Genomic DNA, 14188 nt, shown 5'->3' with positions numbered 1-14188 from the left:
GTTCATTACAACAAATATATAAATTATTTCACTATTGGAGTGTGATAACTGATAAGATATGTACAATATTTTCATTTTATAGCATTACACTTTAGCCTATGTATGCTACATTCCAATGTGTCCACCCTGATGCTCAACCACTGCTGGAAGAATTTATTTAAGTACTTGTTGCATGTTGTTACTATAAGTTCCTCAAACCAGAATTCATTTATGGCAGCAATTAAATCAGACTGTGTAGGTGGTTTTGCTTCTTTCCAAATATAGACTTTCAGAGAATGTGACACCATCTCAATGGGATTCATATCAGTGGATTCTGGTGGAGTCTTCACCCAGTTTATACCCTCTGCAGCAATGACTCTGCTTGCAGTGGTGTGTTTCGGGGTTATTGTCCTGGAAAAAGTGGTGATGGACTCTGAAGTTTTCCCTAATGTAGGTAGTGGCAGTTTCTTTTATAATAGCATCTTTAAAGAGTCCATTACCCCTTTGAAGATTGCAGTAGGTCCCAGTCCCAGTATGGATATTGCTCCCCAAACTTGAACTTTCCGTGGGTGTTTCGTCTACCAATTTTACAAAATGACATCTTGTCAAAGTGGTCCAAAGCCACTGTGGTTTCTTCAGTGAAAATGACTTCTTGAAATGTCTCCTTCTCATTGATCCATATCTGGGCTTGTTGGAGACGTATCTCTTTATTTTGTCTCTGATCAAGGAACAATGTTGAATTTTCCCCTACTTCCACCCAAGAATTTGCCTGATCCTCCGAATGGAATGCTCACTGATGTCCACTCTATTGTCACACCAGAGCTGTTTTTTCACTGAACTTGCCAGCAGTTCATCATTATGGCTAGTGATGTTGTCTATGGCTGTGACAATGTCCCTAAAATCAAGGGCAAAACATTAAATAAATATTTGACACTTTAGGCACAACCAACACATGACATTGTTGCAACATATTTACATTTGTGGTAGTGTCATACTGTATGAAGTGGGTAACTAACTTATTTATTTTGAGAGGATTACGTATGCATGATGTTTGTTCTTTATAATGTCTTCTGATGGTGCTCAATGTAGTGTGTACACCAAAGGAACTCAGATGGTGTATTTCTGGAGTGGAACTTCCAGCAGACCTCATCATCCTGATGTCTTGGGAATGCAGTTTGCTGATCTTGGTCATTTTGAGATGCCTTTACATTTGGATGGACTGCATTTATCTGTACAGATGTCAAGGTGTCATTGGGGGCGTGAACAATAAGTGAGAATGGGTTGTAGATACTGTAGGCTAAGCCGATCTATCAGGCCAGTCTAAATGCTTAACATGGCGTAATGTACTAAAGACAAAGACCGGGAAGGTTAAACAAATTTTAATCACACGCTCCTTGTCTTATGCAGAATTTACCACCAAACAATGACACCATAATCACTAAAACCACCGTCAGCTGACAAGGAAGTGGCATGTGATGTTACTCACGCCACTGTTGCTAAGTTACAGTCTAAACACCCGTAAGCTTTTGTGGTAATTACTGGAGACGTTAACCATGTAGATCTGGATTCCACTCTCCCAACTTTCCACCAGTTTGTTGACTGCACTACATGGGAAAACAGAACACCAGACCTTTTGTATGCAAATGTTAAAGAAGCATACAGAGCTACTACCCTACCTCCACTTAGTAGATCAGATCATGACCTTGTCAGTATGTTCCTGCAGTTCAAAGTAAGCCTACCACAAGGATTGTGAGGAGGTGTACTCAGCAGGCCAGTGTGGCCCTGCAGGACTGCTTTGAAACATTTATCCATACAGATGTCAAGGTGTCATTGGGGAAGTGGACAATAAGTGAGAATGAGTTGTAGATACTGTAGGCTAATAGCAGGTGTGAACTGGGTAAATGCATGTGATTAACCAAAGTTATTGTCATTCATTTTTAAACTGTCAAAATACTGTCCCTAACTCAAAAAAGCAACTTTATAAAGCATATTCTTGAGTAACTATACTTTTCTGACTCAAAGTGCAAATGTTTTCATCTATGTTTACTGCATTTAGACCTTCTTTAAAATATGTACCCTCCACAAATTACCAAATGAAAAGACAGTAAAATGGTTAGGACAATTATTTGATAAATATTGCAGTTGCAGACTATGAATTGAGTAATACAGAGTTGAATAATTTTCAAATAATGTACACATTATGAATTCAGAATACATGTGAATAAAAAAAGAAAACTCAGTGAGGTCTGTGAACTTTAACAATATAGTAAACAAAATGGCAAGTAAATTGCACAGCAACTATATTTGCATTGGTATTAATTGAACACATTTTACTCCAGAAAAAACATTAATTAGCTCATATCTCCTCTCACCATCTCTTATCGTGAGCTATAGTTGTGTTCATTGTGCATGTCTTTCCACTTCTTTATCCACTGAATTCTTTGCTTGGGAGTTTTTCATTTCTGTACATTTCTGTTAATTTTCATAAAGCACAATCTAAGTGTTAACAGGTCAGAGGTAGAACTACGGTTCCTCTTTTATAAAAAATAACATTACTTGCATAAATTTGATATCCAACAACAAATATTTGATCAAAATGCATATTTTAGTCTAACTTATTGCTCTTATTTCTCTCATGCACTCCGTCTGTTTGACACGCATGCACGCGCATCTTTAAAGTTTAACAGCGAGTCGGTTGCTGTTATGACAAATTGTTTTGTGAAATGGAAATATGCGCATGACTTTTAATTCAAAATATTAACAGATAATATAAAATAAGAGTAAATAATGTAAGTTATGCGTTGGAGAAAAGCATCTCTTAAGCGCATTAAACAGCACAAGCACTCGCGGTATTGTCTTGTGTTTTGGCTTGAGACTTAGTAAATGCGTGAGAGTTGGCAACTCTGCAAGTGCGACTTTATATCTCACAACTGTTAATCAGCACTGAACTGAGTAATATTTATGTACACATTATCTCATGAACACCTGCAGAGAGCACAATGAAGTGTGTGTTTACAAAGCACATAAAATAATGATCCTCTGCATTACACTCATGCAGTCAGTGGAAATGGATTTTCCAATGTCTGTATTATTAAATATTTGTGTCCATTATTAGGATATATTTTAATTCATATTTTATTGTGGATATTTTATGTTTTCATGACATTAAACGTGCAGTTAATAAATTATCAGACCCTATCAGAGAATGATGTTAATTCTATGTTAAATATATAATGTAATAATCTATAAGCCTAGGCATATTTAAAGACTGATTCAAGACTAATCATTGCCAAGAGCAGTCTGATCTGCCTGTGGACTTCTGTGTTCACTTTAATATTTTTATGTAAACCATACCTAATATTTTCTCTTAAATCTAAGCGAACACACATTCCATTGTTGTCAGTGTGCAGTGTGTTGTTCCAGGCGCCACCTGGTGGATGTTGTGTGAAGCACAACAAATGAATTTAAACTCTAAGAAGCGAGACTAAGAAACGATCACACGTGACGTTTTATAAAATTTATTTTAAAAAAACTTATAAACACAGCGTATGTTTTTAAACGCTTGGTGCGTTAGATCTCTCTGGTGTAAATACGTGTGCTGATGTTTTCTTTCAGTTTTTTGTGTGGTGTTAAAAAAAAGCTACATTTCTCACATTAAATAGCAAAAGAAACAAAATATGTTGTTTGCAGTTAACTTAGTTATTAAATTTACATGCTATTATATTATAAGCTGTGCAGACTTTATCTTTTTTTCATTCTTATTTTAAAAAACAAAACAAAACAAAACAAACAAAAAAAACATGTATCTGTTTTTATGTGCAGCATCAGTGCTGGAAAATGCAGCTTGGTCTGACCAGCTACCAGCTGCTGAAACATGATCACTGGTTAAACTGGTAGCTCATCTTTATCAGCGCCAAAGTTATTATCCAGCTTCCTTATTGTTACTCGCCCAAACTGGCTATAGCCTCTACAGCTCAGCCAGTGGTGTCAAAATCAAACTCTGCCCAGGACACATCTGCATTTTTGTGAGACCCGAAAGGACCGTAATATAAGGTTATTAATTTTTAAAAACTTATTGAACATATTCTAATCAATGAACACCAATTAACAGTACACATCTTCCTCATAAAAAATCACACTAGTGCAGAATTTCAAACTGATTGCTGTAGATTTTTAAAATCCATTCCATAAGAGGACTAAATTTAACCAAAACAATTCACACGCTAAAGTCATAAACACTCACTATGAACGTGTGATGATGGTTTCTTAGGGTGAAACACTTTAACTGGAGGATTTTATGGGGTTTTTGGCATGTTTTATGCATTAGTTCGTTTATCATCCCGTTTCAGTGCTAAATATCTTCAACACAGAACATTTAGAGTGAAAAGAAAAGAAAGCTTAAGAATGCAGCAAACAGGAGCTGTGATATTTTATTATTTTATTCTTTTTTATTCTTCTTTAAGTCTGTTATAAAAGTGTAAAAGAAGGGAAAGCATTAGCAGCAGTGGAACAGTGTTAGTGTATATTATCAGGAACACTTGTGTCTGTGGGGAACGATGTCACGGAGTGAAGTCACACAATGAAGCATTTTGATGCCATAGAGGTGTTTCTGCTTCTGTACCAGAAAATTTCTCTCTCTCTCACACACACACACACACACACACACACACTGTGTTCAGAGGAAGCTGAAGATGAATCTCCTACTACGAGTTTTTAAGTTTGCAGAAATGACAGAGAAGCTAAAAGGACATTGAGGGAAGCGGGAGAAAAAACTATTAGTTTGGATTAAACAAGTTTTGTGTGTAATTAGAGGTCATGTGACCAGAAAGACGTTAGAAGAAAGATGTTACTAATGTGGTGGAGAAAAGATTGAACACAGATAAGAGCTGATTTTACTTTAATGTCCTCATTTAATTTGTGTTAAAAAGTAAGAGGAAATGATGAGGGCAATATGTTTTTTAATTGTTAAGCAGCTGTTTGTTATGCTGAATGTTTGTGTTGTATTAACTCTTATTCATGTCTTTCTCATGCGAGAGCGAGGCCAGAGAAGCTCAGATGAGAGAAGAGGCTCCGGTGGAGGAAAGCTTTCAGCCTCAAAAGGAGAAGATGGTGCTGGAGTTTTGTGCAGGTGTTTAACTGGAGTTTCTCAGCAGAACATTGATTGAAATGACCTGTGTAGAGTTCACACCTCTGTGGTGTTCAAATGCCGAGCAAAACACAGGGCATGATTACTCTTCCACGCATGCGCAGAAGGACACTTCCGGCCTTACGGACGTTACCGCGCGATTTTTATTTTTACTTGTCTGGAGTCATCCGACATTACGCTTAAAGGAAAGGTGAAAACACACATAATATTAACTTACCGCTTAAAAGAAGCTTTTCAATCTCCATCCAGTTTATAGTGCTTCTTAGTCCTCTGGTGGTAGATCGCTAGTTTTTGTCCCAAATTCCATCAGTAAGTTAGGAGTTGTAGACTGTTCATTCTAACGGACATCATTAGCGAGGGATCTGTTTCGGTTCACTAGCTAGTTGGCAATTTCAGTAGGCAGTGAAATAACTAACACTTTGGTGGTAGCTAGCAAGTTAGCGAATGTAGCTGTGTACACATTCATTTGAAGATGATGCACTACTAAAAGGAAACAAGTCTGGTTGTGGTAATGCTAGCTAATAAGCTACACATTAGCTGTTAGGGTGATTTTTCTTAAATGTACAGAGCCAAAGCAACACAAGTAGGGGAGAGTCAACTGGAAGAACTTGTTGAAAAACTGGATGCCCAGGTCTGTTACTTACAGTAATTCTCTGTAGAATTATATTGTACTATGTGTGTTTTTTTGTAACTGTAAAACAATTTTTTAAAACTAAATGGTGTCATGGCTCACTTGTTGACACTCCATAACCTGTGTTTCTTGGCAGACCATGGATGTAATTTCACACAGGAGGTCTACTGTTCTTCATGGTCTTCCCTTGTACATGAGAGAGACAGCTTCAATTTCAAACACCATTCTGGTCATTTATTTTGAGTTTTATTTGAACTTTTACAAGCACTACTGCTGCAAACCTAAACTAAACACCTTACAAAGGTTTACCCCAGTTCAGTTGTTTCAGTTTCTTTATGAAATAGTTGACTGTTGTCCATTATTTACTGTGTTTCATAGGACACTGATGCATTGGGGCCGTGCACAAAGGGCATGAAAATGGGAATCCTTGAAGTGGTAAATGACTGCACTGCTCACTCAGGATCAAATTCCACGGTGGTCAATGTGGCAGTAGTATTGGAAGAGGAAGTAGTTATGGACAATCTGGGAGACTCCATAAAAGCCTTCATTCTCCTCTTTGGTCTGCTTTATGCTCTTAACATAGAGTATCCCAAGGACTTAAGGTACACCTTTGAAGCCGTCCAGAAAATTTTTGTGAACCTTGGAAGTGAGTGCACTGCAAGAGTGCAGTCTCTAAAGAACAAATTATTGTAATTTAAACATTTTCATGCCAGAGATTATTTTTGGCAATACTGCAGTTGGAAACAGATGTCTGACAATTATTTGAATTTTTTGGCAGAGTTGCTGAACAGCATGGTTGAACTTTCACACCAGATGTTCGACAGACTTGAATTTTTCTTAGAATTGTTGAATTTGGTTTTACATGGTTGAACTTTTGCACAAGATGTTTCAGAAATCTGTCCATTTAAATGAACAGAAATCATTTGATTAATCCTTTATTTTAATGTCTTTTAAACGGTACTGTAAGGAACCAAATTTCTTTTGATCTAAAGCAAAGGCATTTGATTTTGAAGTGAACCTGTAAGACCTTTAGATGGAGAAGTGAAATTAGTAAGCTTTGTAAATCAGAGTTCTCATGCACTTTTTTGCAGTAAAAACCAGTTTGCTCTAGGTGATATTATTGCACAGTCTGGTACTAAAATGCAATAATGATATATTTCATTTACTTTAACATGCACAGTGTGCACATATTCTGTTTTAAATTGTTCTTTTGTACACAGAACGTCCAGTTCAAATCAGGATGCTGTAAAATAAATGTATGTAAAATATACATACAGAATTTTCTAACTGCACTTGAGCTTTTACAGTGTATTGTATCTCTTGTATTCTGTTTTGCACAGTTCTGTTGTATGCAGTACTTTTGTGCAGTTCTACACTGTATGCTCTTACAGGTCTTATTAAAAATCATTTAATAATTTACCACACATTTTGTATTGTATGAAATGTATTTTGTCAAATACATAAAGGTGAAAAATTGGTACTTTGGTGAATTGAAGTGCTTGGCTTTGCAGTTATGCAGACTGAACAAAAATAGCTTATCCAATTTAAAATATATTGGACCAACTATTGGACCCTTATTTGGTAAAAATAGAACCTTTAATTGACTCAATATTTTATTTCAATTTCAGTCAACATTAAGAGCTCATCAGTACAACTAAAAAAATATATTTTACATAAGTTAAATTGAGCCAACTAAAAATTTTAGGTGCAACAGGTCACTAGAACATTTTGAGTTGGAGAAGCCTGTTTTTTTTTTTTTTTAACAGTGCAGACACAAACACTCTGCACTTATCAATAATAAATACCCCCCACACCCAAACACTTATTTGGTAACAGTGTAGGTGATTCCACTTACAGAAATAAAGAAATGAAGTCTTCATGTTCTGCCTCCTATATGGAGTCAGAGCCATTTACTGTTCATTGTGTAAAATGTTAAAAGAAAGCAGATTATTTATGACTCATTAGTTATGTATGACCTACAACCTTTGTGGGAAATAAGTTCACCGTGTTTGTTGTTGCCATGACGCCTCACACTGTACATTGTTTTTGTTGGAGCAAAGCCTGTAGGTTTATTCATAGCAATGAGTTTAAATACTGCTAATTAATACTTACCATGCTAATTGATATTTCAAGTCTAAAAACACACACAGTATCATAGAAACTTGACTGCACTGTGCTAGCTAGCTTAAAGTCTATCTCTAGCAGTTATTTTTTTATATTTTTTAATATTTTTATATGTATTTATTCAACATTATGCTAATGATGACACATTCTTTGTAGATTCTCTGTAATAATCCTTGAGGGTTATTATGTTCTATAATACTGACTATACAGTGTGCTGTGTTGAGGAGGTAAAAGTACATCACTCATCAGAGTTAGCTGGCTAGCTTATTGCTAACAAAAGATGAACATGGAGGTGTGCATGTTTTTTCCAGGCCAAAATGACACTCACCATTCAAGTTAAGTCAAACACAGCACTATATTACAGCATGGATACAGACTCAGGTGGACAAAACACACACACACACACACACACACACAAATAAAAACAATTAAAAATATATATATAAACACATCATTTAATGAATTAAAACGTATCATTTAATGAATAATTATGTACATAGTCAACTAAATTAAACTTTTCTAATCGTAATTTTCTAACAACTTCAGTAGGAAACAAATTACTTTAACTCAGTGTATAAACAGTGTATAACTTTGAGCAATGACAAAATTACTGCTTTGAACTGAAACTATAAGATATTTATAATGTGTATTAAACATAAATGTTTCCCCCTGCTTCATATAAATGGAAAAACATGAACATACTGTATATACAAAACTATTAAATGACATTATAAGTGCATTAACAGTTTCTGTTTTGCTGTTAATAAGAAAAGATTCATTACTGTACAGTTAAAGTTTATTTATCTCAGCTGGTGCATTTTTACAAACAACTAGAGAAGCAGAAGTGCTGACATGTTGTACACCATCTGATTATCACTAAATGATCATGTTTTTCAAACACTTTGTACTGTAAGAGTTTATCCTCATCATCCTCTGTGTGTGAGACTCAGATCAGATCAGAATTAAAGCGGCTAAAATCTGTAAAGAAAGAGAAAAGAGCAGAACGATCAGATTTCATCATATGTTTATCAGAATCAGTCATCAGATTCCTCACAAGAAAAATCAGTGTAAACACTGTGTGTGTGTGTGTGTAATCTTAAAGTACAGTATTTATATTGCAGAGTTCCAAATACACATATTAAACTATAAAACAAACAGAAATGTTTAAACTACATAATCAGAAAAACATTTTCATATACACAACACACAAAAATTGGGAGGCTGGATCCTTGTTTTTGGGAGAAACACACTGTTGCCTGATAAAGCCACCAGGGGGCGCCCTCATCAGCTGCCTGAACAACCTCAACTGGAGTATTCCTACAGTCACTACTCACAGCTTGCGATGATCGGTGAGGACAGAGACGTAGATTGTAAGCAGAGAGATGATCAGTGAGGATAGGGACGTAGATTGTAAGCAGAGAGATGAGAGGTGAGGATAGAGACGTAGATTGTAAGCAGAGGGTGAGAGGTGAGGATAGAGACGTAGATTGTAAGCAGAGAGATGAGAGGTGAGGATAGAGACGTAGATTGTAAGCAGAGAGATGAGAGGTGAGGATAGAGACGTAGATTGTGAGCAGAGAGATGAGAGGTGAGGATAGAGATGTAGATTGTAAGCAGAGAGATGATCAGTGAGGATAGAGACGTAGATTGTAAGCAGAGAGATGATCAGTGAGGATAGAGACGTAGATTGTAAGCAGAGAGATGATCAGTGAAGATAGAGACGTAGATTGTAAGCAGAGAGATGAGAGGTGAGGATAGAGACGTAGATTGTAAGCAGAGGGATGAGAGGTGAGGATAGAGACGTAGACTGTAAGCAGAGAGATGAGAGGTGAGGATAGAGACGTAGATTGTAAGCAGAGAGATCAGAGGTGAGGATAGAGACGTAGATTGTGAGCAGAGAGATGAGAGGTGAGGATAGAGACGTAGATTGTGAGCAGAGAGATGAGAGGTGAGGATAGAGATGTAGATTGTAAGCAGAGAGATGAGAGGTGAGGATAGAGACGTAGATTGTAAGCAGAGAGATGAGAGGTGAGGATAGAGACGTAGATTGTGAGCAGAGAGATGAGAGGTGAGGATAGAGATGTAGATTGTAAGCAGAGAGATGATCAGTGAGGATAGAGACATAGATTGTAAGCAGAGAGATGAGAGGTGAGGATAGAGACGTAGATTGTGAGCAGAGAGATGAGAGGTGAGGATAGAGACGTAGATTGTAAGCAGAGAGATGAGAGGTGAGGATAGAGACGTAGATTGTAAGCAGAGAGATGATCAGTGAGGATAGAGACGTAGATTGTAAGCAGAGAGATGATCAGTGAAGATAGAGACGTAGATTGTAAGCAGAGAGATGAGAGGTGAGGATAGAGACGTAGATTGTAAGCAGAGGGATGAGAGGTGAGGATAGAGACGTAGACTGTAAGCAGAGAGATGAGAGGTGAGGATAGAGACGTAGATTGTAAGCAGAGAGATCAGAGGTGAGGATAGAGACGTAGATTGTGAGCAGAGAGATGAGAGGTGAGGATAGAGACGTAGATTGTGAGCAGAGAGATGAGAGGTGAGGATAGAGATGTAGATTGTAAGCAGAGAGATGAGAGGTGAGGATAGAGACGTAGATTGTAAGCAGAGGGATGAGAGGTGAGGATAGAGACGTAGATTGTAAGCAGAGAGATGAGAGGTGAGGATAGAGACGTAGATTGTAAGCAGAGAGATGAGAGGTGAGGATAGAGACGTAGATTGTGAGCAGAGAGATGAGAGGTGAGGATAGAGACGTAGATTGTAAGCAGAGAGATGAGAGGTGAGGATAGAGACGTAGATTGTGAGCAGAGAGATGAGAGGTGAGGATAGAGATGTAGATTGTAAGCAGAGAGATGATCAGTGAGGATAGAGACATAGATTGTAAGCAGAGAGATGAGAGGTGAGGATAGAGACGTAGATTGTGAGCAGAGAGATGAGAGGTGAGGATAGAGACGTAGATTGTAAGCAGAGAGATGAGAGGTGAGGATAGAGACGTAGATTGTAAGCAGAGAGATGAGAGGTGAGGATAGAGATGTAGATTGTAAGCAGAGAGAGGAGAGGTGAGGATAGAGACGTAGATTGTAAGCAGAGAGATGAGAGGTGAGGATAGAGACGTAGTAAGCAGAGAGTTTTGTCCACATACTGAGCTCCTGCTTCACTCCCACAGACCAGTACAGTGACTGTAACACTGGTGTTAATCCAATCACCATTTGCAAATCTAACACCTTTGTCATCACTTATGAATAAAATCCCAAAATACTTAATCTCCTTCACCAGGGGCAAGCTCTCTCCCACTCTTTTCCCGGTGAGAAGCATCCCACTCTTTTCCGAGAGAGAACCCAAATGCAGAACAGTGTTTTATTTCTTATTAATGTACAAACACATTAAGATACAGAATCTCCTCTGAAGTGTATAAAGAGACGCTAAACCACCAAATCACTGTTACTGTGTGTGTGTGTGTGTGTGTGTGTGTTTCTGTCAGTAACTCACTCTAGTTTCTCCAGTTTACAGTGTGGATCCTTCAGTAGATCAGAGAGCAGCTTCACTCCTGATTCTCCTGGATTATTGTATTTCAGATTCAGTTCTCTCAGGTGTGATGAGGTGTTTGACTTCAGAGCTGAAACCAGAGCAGCACAACCTTCACCTGTAATCCTGCAGCCTTCCAGCCTGTAGAGAGATCAACATTTATAGATCAACACACACACACACACACACACACACAAACAGCCATATGACACAAATGCAGGTTCCACAGTGTGAAAGTGATGATCTGACCTCAGTATCTCCAGTGTACAGTGTGGATTCTCCAGTCCAGCAGAGAGCAGCTTCACTCCTGAATCCTGCAGGTTATTCTTCCTCAGGTCCAGTTCTCTCAGACTGGAGGAGTTTGAGCTGAGAACTGAGGACAGAGCTCTACAGCTTTCCTCTGTGAGATCACAGTCACACAGCCTGGGAGAGAAATGATGATATATCAGAACACTGACCATATCTCAAACACAACCATATACAAATATAATTTATTCTTTTACTTAGATCATTCTGCATGTTGTGTGTGTGTGTGTGTGTGTGTGTGTCTGAGACGGGGGTCTTTTAAATCTGTATCTAAAGCGTGTCAAACTAATTTTGTCCCCATAATATCAAAACTACAATTTAAGTTAATATTTTCTGTTTCTCTTTGTGTGTGTGTGTGTAAAAGTACAGTATTTATATTCCAGAGTCCCAAATACACATATTAAACTATAAAACAAACAGAAATGATTAAACTACGTAATCAGTAAAACATTTTCATACACAAAACACACAAAAAGACAGATTCAGGTGATGATCGGTGAGGATAGAGACGTAGTAAGCAGAGAGATCAGAGGTGAGGATAGAGACGTAGATTGTAAGCAGAGAGATTAGAAGTGAGGATAGAGACGTAGTAAGCAGAGAGTTTTGTCCACATACTGAGCTCCTGCTTCACTACCCAGACCAGTACAGAGACTGTAACACTGGTGTTAAACTAATAACATTTTCACAATCTAACACTTTTTTCATCAGTCATGAATAAAACCCCAAAATACTTAATCTCCTTCACCAGGGGCAAGCTCTCTCCCACTCTTTTCCCGGTGAGAAGCATCACACTCTTTTCCGAGAGAGAACCCAAATGCAGAACAGTGTTTTTATTGCTTATTACTGTACAAACACATTAAGATACAGAATCTCCTCTGAAGTGTATAAAGAGACGTTAAACCAACAAATCACTGTTACTGTGTGTGTGTGTGTGTGTGTGTGTGTGTTTCAGTCAGTAACTCACTGTAGTTTCTCCAGTTTACAGTGTGGATCCTTCAGTAGATCAGAGAGCAGCTTCACTCCTGATTCTCCTGGTTCATTGAGGTTCAGATTCAGTTCTCTCAGGTATGATGAGGTGTTTGACTTCAGAGCTGAAACCAGAGCAGCACAACCTTCACCTGTAATACTGCAGCGATCCAGCCTGTAGAGAGATCAACATTTATAGGTCAACACACACACACACACACACACACACAATGCTTCACAGCCCATGAAGTGTGTGTATGAAAGCCAGAAGTAAATCCAGATTGTTACACGTCTATTTCCCTGTTTGTTATTTTTGAATCTGGAAAACTATCGCAGTTATTGCTGCTCTATTAAAATTGTGCTCCAGGACAGACAACATTTTATTAATCTAAAACAGCCATATGACACAAATGCAGGATCCACAGTGTGAAAGTGATGATCTGACCTCAGTGTCTCCAGTGTACAGTGTGGATTCTCCAGTCCAGCAGAGAGCAGCTTCACTCCTGAATCCTGCAGTTCATCATTGTAACTCAGGTCCAGTTCTCTCAGACTGGAGGAGTTTGAGCTGAGAACTGAGGACAGAGCTCTACAGCTTTCCTCTGTGAGATTACACTGATACAGCCTGGGAGAGAAATGATGATATATCAGAACACTGACATCTCAAACACAAACATACACACATATGTTTATCCTTTTAGAAATTAAGCACTTTTTAATACATCCTAAAAGCTCTCTTGTACCTGCACTAATGAAATAATTAAACACACCTGAGTAAATCACAAATACCTGTGAAGCCCTACGTCCCAAACATTATGGAAATGGAGGGAAATGTATAAAACATGCTGTAATTTCTACATGGTAAACCATAAATGTATAAAAATATCACTGATTAAACTCTGAGAATGTGCACTTTAACCACATGTGAATTGTTGGAGTCCAAGTTTAAAACTGTGGCATACAGAGGCAAATAAAAAATAAATCCTATATGCTACACTGGCATGTGTGTGTATGTAGACTTCTATAGAAAAGATAACAAAGATGGCAGTCCATTATTCTGTTATTCACTATTCATCAGCATTATTCATCACTATTTCAGTTTTTTCTTGTGACTAATATAAGCCGTTTTGTCAGTGACATGTCCACAGTATGAGATTTATAAACATTTGGGAAGCATTTTGTAACAACAGTTACGTTGTGAACCTGTTTAGCTTTATGTTTGGAACTTTTGTCTCTGTGTGAGTTTTCTCTTTGGTTGTGTTTTCGTAAAGGGATCGGTGTTTGGTTGTCATGTGACATGGCGACTCGCTGGGAATCATGGAAATGGGAGTTCTCTTAACGAGGCATTGCACATGTGGACCTGACCGCTGCTTTCATAAATTAACAAGCTATTTAAGGATTTAGTATTTTTCTAAGTTGTACTAGTGTATAAATTAATCTAAAGACAACCCACAATGCACCTGTAGGGGGCGTACATGTGCTCTAACTGATGTTCTGTACCCAGT

General features: G+C 37.8%; 1 protein-coding gene across 1 annotated transcript in view; it reads right to left on the bottom strand.

Moving 5' to 3' along the window:
• LOC113523756 (uncharacterized) overlaps positions 1-14188 on the bottom strand; it is a 507872-nt gene that overhangs the window by 297097 nt on the left and 196587 nt on the right. Inside the window, exon 17 of the mRNA XM_053235375.1 lies at positions 13132-13308. Coding sequence (XP_053091350.1) covers positions 13132-13308 — 177 coding nt within the window. The remainder of the gene's footprint in view (positions 1-13131; positions 13309-14188) is intronic.

This window comes from Pangasianodon hypophthalmus, chromosome 1, assembly GCF_027358585.1.
Source record: "Pangasianodon hypophthalmus isolate fPanHyp1 chromosome 1, fPanHyp1.pri, whole genome shotgun sequence".
Classification (NCBI taxonomy): domain Eukaryota; kingdom Metazoa; phylum Chordata; class Actinopteri; order Siluriformes; family Pangasiidae; genus Pangasianodon; species Pangasianodon hypophthalmus.
Note: the sequence above shows the minus strand (reverse complement) of the source record. Positions and strands in the feature narration are given on the sequence as shown.